Genomic DNA, 18702 nt, shown 5'->3' with positions numbered 1-18702 from the left:
TAAAATCTAGCTGGTTGAAATGAAGTGAAGCAGAGGGCCATGTCTAAGGAATAAAGCAGAAAGTTAAGAAAACAGCAATAATAATTTATCTTGAATTAACACTTCAATTTAGTCAATTATATGAAATAATAAAACGTTGTTTTTCCTTTTCTTTCACCTTCCTCTTCCTCCAAAATGATGATCACAGGTTTTCATTTCAGATTTAGTGAAATGTTTTGCTACGGTTACTTCTAGTAACAGCAAGGGGAGTAAAGAAATAGATTCACAAAGCTGCCAGAAAAGACTGGAAACGAGGGTTTGGTTCTGACAAAGACCCTTGCTTAACTTCAGGGGAAACAAGGTTCAACCTCTTCCTCTCCAGTGGAGTGACTGTGGCTATCCAGGTTCCTAAGCATCCACAAATGCCTTTTGAGCCCGGAGGTGGGGTTATCTGATCAGTCTGTGGGAAGACTGGTTCTAATTGTTGCTGCCTCGGAGGCATGATCTTAGCAAACAGGTCTGTTGGCGGGGTGGAATTCAGCTGGGTATAGCAGTTCATCTTCAAAAGTTTGAGAGATGGTTTGTGTGGTGAAGTGACCGTACGAAGAATTAGCAGCTGCTTAAAGAAACACCAAGTTTTATATTTGGTGTAATGGCAACTGTGATGGAGAAATTTTTTTTTTATTATTTTTTTTTTATTTTTTTTTTTTACGATGGTTTGGGCTTTTGCTTTGAGGACACCCTTCTAACAAAGGGTTGCAGCTGAAGGTGTGGCTGGAGTGTGCGTTTCAGAGCCCTTGCCCCCCTCCGAGTTAGCGGTGAATGCCAGCAAGAAGCAGGTGCGGGTGGCTGGCCTCAGGATTCCTTCATCCTAAACCAGGCTGCCCCTGGAACGCTGCGGGCTGTTTGCCTCTGGTGTTAATCGTTTGTGTCTTGCTGCGGATGCGTTGTTCTGCCATAAAGCTCACGGGGAAACGCTCTCCACCGAGTCTTCCGGGCTACCCGACCGCTGCCTGCAGAGAGTTCTGCGAGCCCTGCACCTCCCAGGACCTGTGAATTTCCCCGTGAAAAGCTGTGCTGCTCACTGCTGTTAGCATCCCTGCCCCATACTGAGCCGTGACCCCCCCAGGCAGCAGTGCTCCCCGTAGCCTTGGGTTGCCTGGTGCTGCAGAGAGCCCAGGATGCAGCCCTGCTGCGCGAGGACTGCGATGGTGGGTGATGGTGCAGCCCTTCATATGAGCCAGGGAGGGTGCTACCACCTTCACCGTCTCAAATGTCCTTGCTGTACTCTTGCTGTCCTCCCGTTTGGATTTCGGAGAAGATTGTGCTAGCTGTCAGCTTGCAGAAAGACCGGGGATCTCTCCACCAGCCCCGTTGGCACATTCTGTTTTCTAGTAAAGCTGCGCATAGCTGTCTGCCCCTCAGCTACGGGGAACTGTTCAGTGTTTACCTGCTGCCAGAGTAGTGCTGAGGAGAAAAAAAAAAAAAAAAAAGGCAAAAAATCTGTAAATATGTCAACTTCCTTGTACTTTGTGAAGAACTATATTTATATATTTAACACTTTGGAAATCTGTTCCACTTCAGCAGCTGTATGAACTTCAGTGTGTGTTTGACATTCCTCCAGTTTTGCTCTCCTCTGGAAGATGAACTTGGTTTTTCTTCCCACTGAAACGCTGAGCTGCTCTGAGTTGGCTTTTACTCTAAAACATGTCAACACAAGGAGAGGGAATAGATTTTGTTGTAGGCAGGATTCCTGCTTTGCCTCAAAAGTACAGAAGTAGCTGTGCTTGTTGAAAAAAGATTTGTTAACAAATCTGAGCAAAAAAAATTCTGATAAATCTACTTAATCTTTGAGTGGCTATAGACAAAATCAGCCCTGTGAATTAAATGCTTCTGAATGTATTTTATGCTTTAGTTGAAGATGAGGGGTGGATTTTTACTGCAGAGGGAACCAAACCCAAAACACACACAGACACGTTCCCCCTCACACCCCCCCGAAAAGCCAAGACACACAATCTAAAATGAATGTCAGGTATATGTCCCTCCCCTGCTGGCACTTTTCAGGGAAACGTGGCATGGAGTAAGATATTTTCTCAGAGGTGGAGCCACAATTATGCTGTGGATATGCAGCAAAAATACCCAAAACTGACTTGCAAGGGGAAACCTTGAGTCTGCAGTTTGTCTTGATATGTTAGAATTAATGTTTTTCGGCACTGAAAGTGTTTTTTGTTTTCAAGCCAGTGTTGGGTTTTAGCACGTTAAGGTGTTTTTCATAAGTACTGGGTACAGAGAAGCCAAAGGATTTATTTTTTTGATCCCTTAACAAATGACTTAACGTGACGAAGTTTACCAAGTTGCACTGCTTCCCCCTGCTGGAAACAGCTCTCTTCTTCTTGATGTCCTGGAGCACTTTCTTGCTTGCAGAAGCATGTGGATTTACTGGTGAGTTGCTGGGATTCAAGTGGACGGAAACAGAAATCCTGTTCATCTTAACCATTTTTCTACTTTCTCATTGAAACTTTCCTATGAGAAACAAGATGTTGGTACTTAAAGCTTTTTTTTACCCTCTGTGCAGTGTCACTGATGGTTCAGCTCACTGTGTTACAAAGGCTTTTAAGAGCAATGGTTTGGTTCAAACATCACCTCCCCGACCTGGAGTCTACCTCACTTGAAAATAATGTTCATAAAATCTGAAGGTTAAGGATGTTGTATAAATTCAGTAGAACTCGGGAAGGGAAAAATGTGTTGAGCTCACCCAGTAAACAGGCTGATTTTTACATGCGATTCCTTTCACAGGTGTGGTGGCTGTCCTCTTCTGTGGAATTACCCAGGCGCATTACACATACAATAACTTGTCAGTCGAATCAAGAAGTCGCACTAAGCAGGCAAGACTCTTTCCCCTTTTATGCAGTATATTGCTGTAGTAATCCATGTACTATTGTTTTTGAAAAGCAGCTTTATTTCTTGCCCTTTAACACGTGACTGTTTTCTCCCTAGCTCTTTGAGGTATTGCACTTCCTGGCTGAGAACTTCATATTTTCTTATATGGGTTTGGCACTGTTTACTTTCCAGAAACACATATTCAGCCCAATTTTCATCATTGGAGCTTTTGTATCCTTTTTTGCTTTGTGTGAGCTTTCTCTATTATGTGCCTGAAAACTTGCGGTGTTTGTTGGCTTTACCAAAAAGAGGATGGCGTCTGAAGTGAATTTCGCTGATATCTTGCAGGGACAGTAATTTTGAGAACAATCTCTGTTTACCCCTTACATCAAAGCCCTAAGGCCTCTGTGCCACACAGTTGTTGGCTCTGTACCTGAGCAAGTGCTAGAGGTCATATAATTTCAACAGATAAATAATTGAATATGCTTTACTATGTGACTTGGCTATTGACAGCCAGCAGTGCTTGTGTTGCTCCTGTATTTGAAATCGGGAGGCATAGGAGAGGATCCATTTCACTTCCAATGGTCCCTTGAAAGCAAACAAACCTCAAGTAAATAAAGAGGATGGTGGGTGGACAGATTATCTCTGAGCAGCGACCCAAAGGTAGAGGTGCGGATCTCAGGTGATGGGAGGAGGAAGGAACTGAGCTGTGGTGCAGGCTGTGACGTGAAGGGTACGCGCCGCTGAAAGGTGCTGGTGTTGGAGGGGGGTATCCAGCTCCTGCTGTCCCTGGCTGAGTTGGTACCTGTCTCTTGCATTGCCTAGAAGTGAACACTTTTGTAGTAGTCACGCTCAGACAAGCCAGGGATCTCTAGATTCCTCTCTCTACCCCACCCTGTTGAAATGGTGTGTGTAACTATTGAGCATATTCCTTGTTGCTTGACAGTTCGGAGTTGAAAGTATTTATGAAATAACGGGAGCTAGTTTTCTAGTCTTGATTTCCCTCTGCCTGTTGCAGGAGTAGGGCTATCAGCAATGGTGATAAAACCCAGTGAAAAGGACGTATAAGATGGCCTAATCTGGAACATATTTATTTTCTCTCCTTCCTTCTACTGTTTTCTCTCATCTCTGCACTGCTTCTAGGGATTTATCACATTTGTCTTGATTTTCCTTTGGCCATTTACTTTTTTTCTGAAACAGTAATAAATTTTCTCCTGTGTCTCCTCATGTCCTTTCTTCTGACCAAAAAAATGCTCCAGAGCCCTGCAGCCACTGTGTGAAGACAGGAACAGAATAGTTGCATTTGGTATACCAAGCACTGTCATTTTTTGTCTTTGCTGTGGCCTTTTGTCCTCTCTCAGGCTATGCTGTCTTGGGTTTATTTTCAATATCTATTTTGTTCCTTTCTCGTTCTACCCACCTACCTTTTGTTACGTTTTTCACATCTTTTTATACCACTGCACTTAACCTCTGTTGCCTCTGGAGTGTTTTTCTACCTTTGTGAGGAGGGCAGCGAGTCCTAGCACCCACATTTTGCCTCAACGACTATTGTCCCCATTGAGCTAACACCTTGTGGGATGAAATGTAGAGGTATCGTTAGGTGTTGAAAGAGAAAGGTTGGACTGCATAGGCAGAGCTAAAGCCTCAATGTTACTGACAAAATCCTAGCCGATATTCCTGTGTACACTGGTCACGATGGCTTCTGATGTCTGATTTCTGCATTTCTCAGAAGGACTGCTGTAAAAGTTGTTTGGAATAATTACCTGAAGCTTTTTTGTACCAAGTAATAATCAAAATTTTATTTTCTTAGAGACATAATTTCCTGCAGACAGCATTGCTTTACTATAGCTATGGCAACAACGCACTTGTGTTTAGAGCTCTTAAATGCTTTTATTTCTTTTCCATAAGGGAGCTGCTTCATTCTTCTTATGTTGTTTTCCCAGCAGCAAATGATCAGTGTTTGGTGGGCTTCTGGTTGTGTTGGTGTCTTACAGTATTTCAGCATATGACTCTAGTTTGTCGCAGCGTTCCGTGGAGGGTGTATTCAGCTTTCTGCTTCCTCACTGGAACCACTGGATGTTTTACACCACAGTAAAAGAAGAAAGGAGCTTACCACCTACTGTCATAAATTTCTGCAATACTCTTTTACTGCTCCTTTTGAAGTTCATTCTAGTCCTGACAAGTGGTTTTTTTGATTTATAATTTTAGCAAGTCTATACTCTTAAGTGCTTGCCAGCCAGTAGGAGATTTTGCCTCTGCAAGAGCCACAATGGAGCAGCCACTTGCTGGTCTTACGTTAGCTTCCCTTCTGTACGTAGGACTGCATTTCTGCTGGTCTGAAACACCCTACTGAATGGTGGCGGTGATAGTTGTTTAAAGCGTGAGTTTAAGTCAAGTCTTCATTACAACTGGTAATTTTAATACTAAGTATAATTTCACTGTGCATTAAAATACTTGCTTATATTAGTTAAAAACTGTATTCTGAGCCGTAAGTTCTATACACACATAATTGGTGAAAGTCTGTTTTCTGTAGACAGAGATAGCAAGGACATTTGATACCACGATGTAAACCCATCACTAAAACAGAAGCTTCATGTTCGAGCCGGGTACTCAAGAGTACATACCTCAGGAAAGTGAAATCCTTAACCCTCAGCTCTCAACAGATTGCCATCTTTTTGGGCAGAGCTGCACACATCTACCCTCTCTCCTTCTTGTTGAATCTGGGCAGAAGGCATAAGATCAGCTGGAACTTTCAGCACATGATGATGTTTTCAGGTAAAAGCCAAAACCTCTGGTAAAGCAAAAAAAAAAAAAAAAAAATCTCATTTTTAACTCAAGCAATTTCTAGTACTACCTTCTGCTTTTATAATCCACGTGCTTGCTTCCTGAATAGAAGACTTGATGGTTGTCGCAGTGTGCCTTCATGTATTTTTCAACCTTTACAGAAAGTGTGTCATGTCTGGGAAGACTGACATCTTGAAATGCCAGCTGCTGGCAGACAGCAAGCAGTCACCTCATGTTGGGAATACAGTGTTTTCATTTGAATTACATCTGAAAGGGATGGGGGAACTGGAATGTATCTCTTCCAGAAAGTTATTTCTAGCTGAGATGATGTACACGTGCGGAAATGAATATATGCTGAGAAAATCTAGGTATATTTATGGGTGCCCTCTCCCACTTAGCTGGAGAAAGCAAGGTATTTGACTTAAGCTCCTTTATGGTTTTTGCCACACACATAACTGTTTAAGTTTGTCATTTAAAGCAAATCATGGAGTGTGTGTCTAAACACGTGTATCCTCAAGAAGGGCCAGGGATGCCCCTTTACACAAGAAAGTGTAAAGAGGAGGGAGCCAGGCTATTTTAGGTGGTGCCCAGTGACAGGACTGGAGGTAAAGGGCACGAACTGAAACACAGGAGGCTCCCTCTGAATATCGGGAAACTCTTTTTTACTGTGTCCAAGCACTGGCACAGGCTGCCCAGAGAGGTTGTTGCACCTCCATCCTTGGAGCTGTAAAAGCTGTCTGGACATGGTCCTGGGCAACCTATTCCAGGTGGCCCTGCTTGATCAGGGGGGTTAGACGAGGTGACCTCCAGAGGTCCCTTCCAACCTTAACTATCCTGCGATTCTGTGATTCTGTGAAAGAAGTCTGCAGATGGCCAAATGCTATGGCTTGACCTTGCTAGTGGAGTTTCATAATTGGGGGCAGGGAAATGGTGGTGGTGGGGATATATTCTGCCTGTGAGAATGTTATTAACTAGGATATTTTTCCAGCTGGTAACAATTTCATATCAAGAACTCATGCTTCGGTTATGAAATCAACTGGAAAAGTCCATTTTGATTTGGATTCGGGAAGCTGTTTGTTTTCCATAATGTATTTTGCTGTTGTCCACAATTTGTTTATAGGTTTCTTTACTGTTAGTTTCTGGAACTATTTATACTTTTTTCTTTTTTTTTTTTTTTTAGCATTTGTGGATTCTCAAAGTTACAGAAAGCAACCAGGGCAAATTATGTTCTAAACCATCCCAGGGCATAATTTCTCAAGGGAACTGATGGAATTAAAACTCTGTGGAGCCCATTGCTTTCAGCCTGTCACTTTGTGCCTGTGTGGCAGGGAGGAAGCAAGGAAAGACACTGTGTTATGAGTAGGCATGGTTGTACTTCTGAAGCTCTGCTATTTCCTTCTTTTGCATAGGTCTCAGGGGAGCCATGGCATTTGCTCTGGCTATACGAGATACTGCTACTTACGCGCATCAAATGATGTTCTCAACAACTCTCCTCATAGTCTTCTTCACCGTGTGGATCGTGGGCGGAGGTACAACTCCCATGCTGTCATGGCTGAACATCAGGTCAGTATGCAACAGTATGCTGGGGAAACATCACTTTTCAAATGACAACTGTACTAACTGGGGATAGCCCTACAGAACTCATTCGATTCTTGATAGAGATGTTCTAAGTATTGAGAACGTTGTTTTGTGGAGGAAGGTGCTAGTGGATGCTGGTGAATAAAATGTCCTGATGCTGCTGGAATTCAGCCTAAAGCTCTCTGGCATTCTGCAAGTAGGTAGCTAGGTCTTTGTCATCCTGGTAGGATGTGGAATGGCCCATGTCAACTTTTCTTGCTATTATACTAAGCCATTTCCCTGTTGTCTTGCTCTTGGTAATGGCCCTGTTTTGTTTTCAAGTTAAATGGAGTCTTCAGTGGGTGGTGCTAAACTGAATGCACTTTAAAAATCTATCCAAACAAACGTGACTTTACTTAAACAACTGGGATAAATGGGATCCTGCTAGCCTTCTGGTTGTGTTTCCTCCTGTTTTCAGAAGACGTATGAAAATGGGTAAGCAGCGTGATTATAGACATTTGTCTGGAGATGCTGGTCAGTACTTGGTACTTCAGGACTGCAAATACATTCCTGTAAGAGGGCGTTTAACAACAGGAGTGCTAGAGAATAACTACTCAATCATTGTTAAAGACCACATACGTTATCATTCTGTGAAAGTCTTGGCAGTAGGGAGGGAGGCAAAAGTAGATAGAGCAGAATTAAAACAATACACCCTGTGCAAACCCTTCGGTACAGTTTTCATATGTAATTATTTCTGTTCTTTGATAGCTTATTTTGTCTTGCTTTCTAATCGTGCTAACCAGAAGTTGTCTCCTATTGTCTTGTGATAGGATCGGAAAAAACAATTTTGAGTAAAACCAGTTTCAGTCTTTTGAAGAATTGACCACTCTTAGGGACTGTTGCTGCTTTTGGAAAACTTAAGTGAACTACTGTCGGCAGTAGATAGCAGGTGCTTTCTAGGTTGGGGGAAAAAAATGTGGATAGGACTCCCAGAAATGTTTCTGAAATCTTCTAAGTGAAGGCAGCACAATTCCAGCCTGAGTTAAGCATTACAGCAGTGATTTACAGTATCTTAGCTTAGCCTAACAGCACACACTGGGAAATCAGGTTCCTTTTTTTGGTGCCAAACATATCCAATTCTGTCCTTTAAAAGTGTCTTTACATGCAAGTTTCAGATGTTTGGCTAGCACATCAGAAAGAGGCATCGCCTCTGTAGTCAGGCTCTCCGATGGTCATGTCACGAAGAACATGCAACACCCGGTGTGAAGTCACCAACAAAAGTTAATTCCAGTGTAGTTGTGCCATCAATGATCATGAGATACCACATCATAGTGATGTTTTTAAGCCCAGCCTGACTGGTTTCTGTTTTTGTCAGAGCTGTATAATGCCTTTAACAAGATACCTGGGATAGGTACCGTTAGGCACCTCTGGCAACAGAAGCAGATTTCTGCTGTCTACCAGATTTCTGGTATATGAGGAACAACTGTACTGATATACTTTTGGCAAGCAGAGCAGGCCTGGTGTCTGGATAACCGGGAGCATGAAACAAGTTCTGGCCAGCAGCGTGCAGGTAAGAATGGTTCTTGCAGTCAGCTTGAAATGGGCCAAGATCTGCCTGCAGACCTCTGCGATGGCCAGTGTGAGGATATCCCTTGTCTGCCTTCCGCTTGAGTTGGATTCCAAAGCATCTCCTGAAGTGTGGCTGCAAGCAGGTCAAGAGAACTGACTCGAACATCTCTCGTCACAGGCGCTGGCATCCTGAGCCTTCTGCCCTGCCGCCTGCCCCTCTTCTGTTGAGGAAGCATAGCTGGTTATTTCCTTCAAGCCTTGTCATCCAGCAAGGGGAAGGATGTGCTGCTGACCAATTCAGTGCAGAGGAATTGTGTTCAATCTGCCTGCATCAGAAGGCAGCTTCTGAGTGCAGTCAACCATGACCTTTGCCTCAGGGCCCCTTCAGTCCTCAGCAGTAGGACACGACTGAATTCTACCATGTGGCCCAGCTCCTTGCCAACTGGAGAATAGTTCTGAGGAAGCAGTGCTTTCCCTGTTTTAACTGTCATTTGTTTGGCATGGTTGACAGAAAATAAATGGTTAACTTCCCTGTTAAGGGAAGGATATCATGTAAACAGGGGAACTCTAGGAAGTATTTTAGAGAACTGCGTGGGTCTGCCTACAGCTGCCTCGACGGGCACCGTTACTTTAATGATGGAGACTGCGCTTTTTAAAACCACATGAAATCAGATTTGTGCCAGGAGGTGGCAGCCGCGTGCAGCTGATTGAGGATTAGAAACGGTGCTGGTAAAGTACCCTCTGTGATAGAGCCCTTTTTTATGGAAAGCAAGAAGTCCTGTCATAGAATCATAGACTTATTTAGGTTGGAAAAGACCTTTAAGATCGAGTCCAACCCTTAAGCTAACACTGCCAAGTCCATCACTAAACCATGTCCCTAAGTGCCACATCTACATGTCTTTTAAATACCTCCAGGGATGGTGATTCAACCACTTCCCTGGGCAGCCTGTTCTAATGTTTGACAACCCTTTCAGTGAAGAAATTTTTCCTAATATCCAATCTAAAACTCCCCTGGTGCAACTTGAGGCCATTTCCTCTCATCCTATCACTTGCTACTTGGGAAGAGAGATCAACACTTCACAATAACTTCCTTTCAGGTAGTTGTAAAAAACAGTAAGGTGCCCCTTGAGCCTCTTTTTCTTCAGGCTAAACAACCCCAGTTCCCTTAGCCACTCCTCATAAGACTCATGCTCTAGAACCTTCACTGATTTTGTTGGCCTTCTTTGGACACACACCAGCACCTCAATGTTTTCTTTGTAGTGAGGGGACCAAAACTGAACCCAGTACTTGAGGCACAGCCTCACCAGTGCTGAGTACAGGGGGACGATCACTTCCCTAGTCCTGCTGGCCACACTATTTCTGACACAAGCCAGGATGCTGTTGGCCTTCTTGGCCACCCGGGCACACTGCCGGCTCATATTCAGCTGGCTGTCAGCCAACACCCCCAGGACCTTTTCTGCTGAGCAGCTTTCCAGCCACTCTTCACCAAGCCTGTAGTGTTGCATGGGGATGTTGTGACCCAAGTGCAAGACCTGGTGGCACTTGGCCTTGTTGAACCTCATACAGTTGGCCTCGGCCCATCGATCCAGCCTGTCCAGATCCCGCTAGAAGAGCCTTCCCTACCCTCAAGCAGATCAACCCTCCTGCCCATATTGGTGTCTGCAAACTTAGAGTGTGCGCTCAATCCCCTCATCCAGATCACTGATAAAGATATTAAACAGAGCTGGCCCCAATACTGAACCCTGGGGACCACCACTTGTGTGACTGGATTTAACTCCATTCATCACAACGCTTTGGGCCCAGCCGTCCTGCCAGTTTTTTACCCAGCAAAGCGAATGCTCACCCAAGCCATGAGCAGCCAATTTCTTCAGGAGGGTGTTGTGGGAAACAGTATCAAAGGCTTTAGTAAAGTCCAGGTAAACAACATCTACGGTTTTTCCCTCATCCACTAAGCAGGTTACCTTGTCATAGCAGGAGATCAGGTTAGTCAAGCAGGACCTGCCTTTCCATAAACCCACGCTGACTGGGTTTATGACGTGATCACCCAGTTGCCCTGTACGTGCCACGTGATGGCACTCAAGATGATGTGCTCCATGACCTTCCTCAGCACTGAGGTTAGACAGACAGGCCTGTAAGTCTCTGAGTCCTCCTTCCAACCTTTCTTGTAGGTGGGCGTCACATTTGCTAACTTCCAGCCAACTGGGACCTCCCCGGTTTGTTGGGACGGCTGGTAAGTGATTGAAAGTGGCTTGATGAGCACTTCTGCCATCAGCCTCAGTACCCTTGGGTGGATCTCATCTGACCCCATGGACTTGTGTGTGTTTAAGTGGTGTAGCAGGTCACTAACCATTTCCCCTTGGTTTATGGGGGCTTTATTCTGTTCTTTATCCCTGTCTTCCAGCTCAGGGGGCCGCGTACCCAGAGAACAATTGGTCTTGCTATTAAAGACTGAAGCATTAAGTACCTTAGCCTTTTCCTCATCCTTTGTCAGTGTTTCCCCTCACATCCAATAAGGAATGGAGATTCTCCTTAGCCCTTGTTTTGTTGCTAACATGACTATAAAAACGTTTCTATAGCTTTTTATGGCAGTAGCCAGACTAAGTTCTAGTTGAGCTTTGGCCCTTCGAATTTTCTCCCTGCATAGCCTCGTGACATTTTTGCAGTCCTCCTGAGTTGCCTGGCACTTCTTCCAATGGCCATAAACTCTCCTTTTCCTGAATTCCAGGCAAAGCTCTCTCTTCAGCCTGGCTGGTTATCTTCCCCACCAGCTTGTCTTTAGGCACATGGGGGTGGCCTGCTCCTGTGCCTTAAAGATTTCCTTCCTGAAGAACGTCCAGCCTTCCTGAACCCCTTTGCCCTTCAGGGCTGCCTCCCAAGGGACTCTGTCAACCAGGCTCCTAAACAAGCCAAAGTCTGCCCTCCAGAAGTACAAGGTAGCAGTTCTGCTGACCCCCCTCCTTCCTTCTCCAAGAATCGAAAACTGTATCAGTTTGTGATCGCTGTGTCCAAGACTGCCTCCAACCATCACATCACCCACAAACCTGACCTTACAGATTTAAGAAAGGGACAAATTGGTTTCCTGCTGAATTTTAGAAATATAGTGCTTTTCTCTTTTCCACCCTTTTCCACCCAGTAGAAGAGGTAGGCAGGAGGAGATGAAGGTGAGTTGCCTTGCTCAGCAGCACCATGCCTTGCTCCCAGTGCCTTGCTCAGCAGCACCATGTATAATGCTGATGCAGTCCTGAGGTTGTGAAATAGGTAAGTTGCCCCTAGGGTGGCCTGGGCTGCTTTCTGAGCCTTGGCACTTGCCCATTAGGTTAGATTGCAAGAGGCTGGAAATAAGTAGTGCTCCCATACAGGATTATTTAGCAGAAAAGAGATTAAAAGATAAAAGGTGGCTTGCTTCCTGGATTAAGTGAAGGGAGATAGGAAACTAATGCCATTTGTGTGTTGGACTCAAATGTCAGGATTTGTGTGGACTCCTGAAAGTCCAGCTCTGGTGCAAAGTTCACACCGGTTGTATCCTGGTTGACTTTGGCCTCCGTGGAAGGAAAGATGGAAAACCAGTCAGCCGTTATGAAGTCCTCATGAAGTAGCTGGCCTTGCTGCAGTGTGGCGGTGAGGAGAAGACAAGGGCCTGATTTAACCGAGGGTTGACTAAGCTGACTGATCCTTTAGGCTGGTTTAGCTTGCCTGGTCATTATGTGGTAGAGTGGCAGTACTGTAATCCTGTGGGTACTGGTCTGCCCATCGGTCGGGTCTCTGGGAGGCCCCTTCAATAGTTCCTGTGGGCTGCAACGAGCTGAGCTTCTCCCCTAGGAAATGCAGGTTCATGTCTGTAGTACTGGGCAAGTCAGAAGAGCCAAGACAAATGTCCATACCAAAGGGTGTAATTTAAGGTTGTGCCTGCACGATTTAAGTAGAACAGTACCAGAGAGGTGGCTCCAGTCAGGACTTTAATCCTGGCTTGATATTGCTACATTCACGGGGAGGGAGTTGTGTGTGTTCGTGGGGCAATGTCTACACAGGGATCCAGAGTTGCATTGCTGTGGCTTAGAGGCAGAGGCAAATACTTCTGGGTGCACCATTAATTGCATAGCAGTTGAGATGCATGCTGTGTCCTCTACTTCTGGTGGTCCCTTCTCTCCCGTGATATGAAATGTATTAAAAGTAGGTGAGAGATGGAGAGGCTAACATGAAAATTAAGTTTTGGTAAAGTAAAAGGCAATATAAGGAGGGAAGTAGGCCACAATGCCCTTTTCCCCTTGCTCTATTCTGAATATCTCAAGCACTCAGAAGAGCAGGTATCTTTCCAGCTAGGGTATGTTACCAGTGCACCAGGGTCCAGCGATCAGGATTAAATGTACAGGTAAGCAGAGGACCTATGGTTTGTTGCAGAAATTTAACTTCAGTGTACTGTTTAATTGGTTGGGAAAGTGAGGTCATGACATCAAAATCTGAGTAAAAAAAACCTATGGAATCTCTAGATGCTTTTGGGTTTTGCCGCTTGCTGCTGAACAAGTTGAAAATAAACACCGGAAATTGGAGTTAAAGCCATGATGTCATGTGTTTGAATTTCTTGGATGGGTATCAGGGAGATGTATCCAAGCATGTGAGTGGTAAACAATTATACTTTTCTAAAGTAGATTTTTTTTTTTTTTTTCCCCTAGAAGCTAAAGCATGACTTGGATATTAAAAATATAGTCTCATCTTTTGAGGCTGAAACAAAGAAACAATTTCCTGCCTGAAGTTTCAACAATTTCAACAAACTCAAGAGCCTTGTAAATCAAAACCACTGGCAAAGTTCCTCTTTTCTGAAAAGTAGCTGACTTATCGTTTCATTTATCTGTCACAGGAAAAAAGGGAACTCCTAACATTTGTATTACAAGATAATGGGTTTTTCCATTTTTCATTAGAGGTTATTGACCTGGTTCTTTTCATGTTGAATGAAACAGCATGTAGATTAATGCCTTCCTCTGCTTCATAATATGCTTCAAATGAGGAAGCTCATGTTTATTTTAATAAAATAATTTCAGTTATACCTAGCAATCTTTTTTCTAAATCTTAAAGCATTATATATTTCAAATTAAAATATTTTATATTATTGTATTTTCAAATTAAAATATTATCTGTCTACCATGAAAGGTAAAGTTTGGACAGACAATGTCTACCTAGATATTTACTGCTTCATGTCGGACTTTGCAAATACGATCTTTTGAAGAGTTTCCTATTTAGTGATTTTTTTTTTTCTTTTTTTTTTTTTTTCTTTAAATGGGCAAACTGAAAAATAAATCTGGAAATGCTAACTCTCATATAGAGTGAACAGCTACGTGAACTACCTAACTGTCTGGGATGGTGAAAAAATTGACAGCTTCGTGACAGCCTCAGGTTGTACTCTATTACCTTAACCCAGGGCAGTCCAAAGATAAAATGTGCATTTCTTAAATACCACGCCTCAGTGTTCTACAATGGCAGGAGGCGAGTGTTGATGCTGGGATCCAGCCTTTTGTTATGTTCTGGACTGAAGTGGGGGATGCCTGATAGGAGCTCACATCCTTCTGGTTTGCAGCCTGTTTCCATTATTTTACAACTTCGTTCCTTCTCTTCACTGCCTTCTAGCTGCTCTCTGCTGCCCTTGAAGGGCAGATGCCCAGATGCAGGCGTTCTGTTGTGGGGTTTTTCCTTTCACGATATCTTTTTTCTGCACTGTTTTCTTCTCCAGTCATCTTTCCATATCTCCCATCTTCCTCCGTCTTTCCCAATTTCTAGTTTCTCATCATCAATCTTGAATCTCTCAGTGCAGCATCTGAACCTCCAGCCTCACCCCTCTGGCTATTTCCCATGGTAGGAAAGAGATTGCCTCCTTTTTTGGATGTCTGGAAGTAAGCATAGGAGATGCTTCCTTATCTCCGTTCTTGTGCTCTGAAACATAGCAATTCATGCCAGACAGAAAAAGTGTGGGGAAGGCCCAGACTCTGTAGGAACTGGGTTGAGATATACCTGGAGTACATGGGTGATATGGGTTTAACTGCCAAGATCTGTCAAGCCTCAGCAGGCAGTTTCAGGAGTCATTATCTTTGTCAGGTCAAGTAAAGAAATACCCAATGGCACCCTAAGCCCAGCCTGAAACAACTTTACCTAATTCCAGGGGTATTTTTTAGTGATTGGATTTTATTTTGTTTTGTTTTCTTGTTTGGTTGGTTTGGGTTTGGTTGGTTTTTTTTGTTTTTTTTTTTTTTTTTTGTTTGTTTGTTTTTTTTGTTTTGTTTGGTTTTGTTTTTGGTTTTTTGTGTTTTTGTTGGTTTTTGTTTTGTTTTGTTTGGTTTTGGTTTTGGTTTTTTTTGTGTTTTTGGGTTTTTTTGTTTGTTTTTTAATGTGGTGGTAAGAATTCTCTTCCTCCTCAGCCATCTTCTGAGAAACAGTTGAACTCTTCTAAAACAGCTAAAATTTCCCCAAAATGCTGCACTCCTTATAGACATCTGGGAAAACTTCAGCATACTAACTTGGCAAAGATACAGTCAAGAGAAAGAAGTCATAGAAGGGAACTTATTGGGCAGTTTTTAATTTTATTTTTTTGCTGCATATGCAGAGCTGTCTCAATGTTGGCCTTTCAGAGCAGAGAGCTCTGACCTGGAGTGTATGTTGATACGGGAGAAGAGCTATTGAATCAGGAATCCAAAACAAATCTCTCAAGTCTGGCATTTGCCTCAGCCTTCAAGGATTAGATGAGTGCATGTTCCTCATAGCACAAGCTATGGCCTTAAATACTTGGTTTGTCAAGATATCAGCCTGCAATCAGGGTGTGTACACCTGCTCTTTGTAAAGTGAGGCCTCTGTAGATTTCTGATCATCTGGGTTTTTATTTCACATAAGCAATATATAGTTCATGTAGCGTGCCTTCATGGAAAAACAGGGGAAAAAGAACCCTACAAGCTGCAAAGGAATTTACGTAGATAATATTAGAAACCAACCATGCTTTCACTTGTGTTTTGCTTTGAGTACAATTGAAAAAGGCAAAGCAAGGAGTCAAACCGCACTCTGCTGTGACTGGAGATTAATTGTGTTAAAGACTGTTAGTCAATTGTTAGTTAAACCAACAGAGTGATTTACTGTGTACTACCAGTTATTTTGGACTGCTGTGAGACTAGGCAGTATTGATGGCCTCTTCCACATATGCATAGCTTCCTGTGATTACTTGTTCTAATGACTTTTTCTCTTTCAGACCATGCGCAGGTCCGAAATTGTGTAGGAATTGTCTTAGATCGATTCTGTCTCTGTGTGGCAGCTATCTTGAGATCTATTGAATCTAATTTTCCGTGGGAGGTAGCCTGTCATTAATATAGGTGTTTTGCCAGCCCGAATCTGAAGGAATGAAGAATATTGCTGGACATCTCAATCATAAAGCGCTGCTTTGTTAATTTTTATTATTTTCGTCACTTTGTCATTGTTCTGACATTCTTATTCTTGTATGCTTTGTCTTTTTTTATTGGGTAGGGGGTTTTTTGTTGGTTTGCTTTGTTTTGCCAGGGAGCCCTGTAAAGCTACCATCTCATGAGCATTTTGTCACTCACACTGCATTCTTGTACTGTACCAGAGTTGGTGACCATGTTCCATCGGTGGAAGAGATGAGTGAAAGCCGCTGGCTGTATTTCAGGTGACACTGTGTTTTCCTTGATACCAAATTAACTTGGTGCTTGGCTTTCTTCATCTGTATAACACTGTGTGCTCTTTTTCTATACCATGGCATGCTGCTCCTGCTTCTCCTTTTCTGCAGAGTGCCGTAGATGTTCCTCAATTCTGTTTTCTTCTGAGCTTGGAGAGTGTGGATCACACATCATGCCTTTAGCTTAAAACAAACCCACAGAACACCACATCCTTTAACTCTGTGTGTGGGTAATTAATGAGGCAAAACTAGCATCTCTGGCCTGGGAAGACTTGAAAGCTGAGAAATCATGGATGCGATCCTATGATTCTTAATCACGCAGGTATTCTTGAGCATTCCTTGGGGTTATTTCGTACAACTGTTTGGGTTGGAAAGGACTTCACAGATGATTTAGCCCAGCCTCTTTGGGGGTGTATTTTAAAAACTGGCAGTTATCACATTGCTTTACAAGAAGATGCTGATAAGAGTAGAGATAAACCAGAATCCTAATCTTTTCCAGTTGATGGTTTCTAGAACTGATACATGGGTAGAGAGAGAAGAAAAAAATAACCTAAATCTCTAACTGGAATCTGTAGGGGAATGTGTGTTTGTATGTACGTGTACGTGTGTATTTCTCTATAAATATGTGCAGAATATTTATGTAGAGAAAACTCTTTGGGATGGGGCAATGGTAAGTTTTTCATGTATCCCATCACACTTGAAGGTTCCCAGCAAACTCCTACGTTTGGCAGAGATGCAGTACATTAGCTTGTACAGAGAGTTTGAGTACTATTATCTATTACAGTCATTCTTGGCTGTTGCCACAGTAATTACATAAGCTAGAATGTAATAAAGCCTGGTATTTTTGGTAACTTGTCATCTAGATGTTGCAGGGCCATGAAGAGGTTTTTGAAGTATTGGGAGAAATGGTTCCACCCATTTTAAAATGACAGAGTGGAGAACTTGTAGTTCTTTCACCATTTCTTTCCATACATTTAATTTCCACTTTTCATTCCACATTTTGTGTGTCCACCATTTTCTGCCACGCTGTTTAAATCACTGAATATACATAGGTTTAGCATTTGAGGGATCAAATCTGAGTAACTGCTCTCCTATGTATGATGCTGGAGTTGTAGCTGTAGATTAAGGAACAAGAAAGTCTGAAGTCAGTTAAGAGCAGAAACACAGTGCTTTTTGGTATTGGGCGTTAGGAGCTCTATGGTAGTCCCTTTGCTATTACAGAACTCTTAAAGTATGAAAAGCCTTTTATGCCTTAAAACCAAAAAAAAAATTTTTTAATTAGAGAAGAGTCAAGAAATATACTTAAATTAGATTAATTTTTACTGTAGCATATACTCTTGTCTACCGATTCCAGTAAACTTCCCAAGACAAGAATAAAGATGGCTGAACTTTATGTACTAGTAACTGTCTGTACTGAAGTATTAAGGTATCTATCAAATACCATATTTATGCCCATGGGGGGAATACATGGATATTTCACCAGTTTTGGTGTATATATATATATATATGCATTGTTACAGCTGAAAGACTGCTCATATTCTTCATCTGACACCTGCTTTTTGAGAGTTACTTGTTTGAATTGCTACTGTACCCCCTCAGGGAATCCACACACAACCACTGCAGTGGGCTTTCAGAAAGGGTGGAGGGGAAAATGAAGATTTTTGCTGTTATCTGCATTGCCCTGGCCTTGGCTGTCCCACAGCCAACGGACCCCTGTGTCCCCATCCCATTGACTGTGCCTCTTCAGCAAAACACTGTTTTCAGCCAGAGGTTGCTCACCTGACCTTCTGCTGGGGGGGTTGAGCGAAACACCACGGTCATTAGAAGGGCTATCCTCTCTGTGTCCCTGATCTCTGGGAGGGGACCTGCATAAATCAATCCAGTAACAATTGTTCTTAATATAAAAACTGATTAAACTGAGAACTGATATTGGCCTTTACAGCACATTAAAATTACAAGAAGCTTTTTAAACGTACTTAAGGATGTAAGATGAATTTTTTTTTTTCTTTTGACCGCCAGAAAAAAATTATCTTGAAGACATACACGCATCAGCTTTACTTGTACTTTTAATTATGGAAGTAGCTAAGTGAGGGTGAAGTAACTAAATCTTCTCTGTGATTCTCTTCACTGTAAAGGATATTGGGAGAGACTTGACTGGGTGTTGCTATTGTTTTGTTTCAGGTGATAAAGATGAGACTCTCTTAGAAATTTGGGGGCAGAGCCTGCAAGAACATGATGCTTGTCATGAGACCAAGGTGTATATACCTTGA

General features: G+C 42.9%; 1 protein-coding gene across 2 annotated transcripts in view; it reads left to right on the top strand.

The window, feature by feature from the left end:
• SLC9A7 (solute carrier family 9 member A7) overlaps positions 1–18702 on the top strand; it is a 78603-nt gene that overhangs the window by 42932 nt on the left and 16969 nt on the right. Inside the window, exons 8-13 of one of the 2 annotated variants that reach the window (XM_042788801.1) lie at positions 2316–2421; positions 2776–2864; positions 2977–3090; positions 5523–5634; positions 7053–7206; positions 16364–16423. In XM_042788801.1, the coding sequence (XP_042644735.1) occupies positions 2316–2421; positions 2776–2864; positions 2977–3090; positions 5523–5634; positions 7053–7206; positions 16364–16423 (635 nt within the window). The remainder of the gene's footprint in view (positions 1–2315; positions 2422–2775; positions 2865–2976; positions 3091–5522; positions 5635–7052; positions 7207–16363; positions 16424–18702) is intronic. The other variant, XM_042788802.1, reaches the window with a different exon arrangement.

The sequence above is a fragment of the Tyto alba genome, unplaced genomic scaffold (genome assembly GCF_018691265.1).
Source record: "Tyto alba isolate M040663 unplaced genomic scaffold, T.alba_DEE_v4.0 Super-Scaffold_14, whole genome shotgun sequence".
In the NCBI taxonomy this organism is placed as follows: domain Eukaryota; kingdom Metazoa; phylum Chordata; class Aves; order Strigiformes; family Tytonidae; genus Tyto; species Tyto alba.
This window is presented reverse-complemented; position numbering and strand designations above follow the sequence as displayed.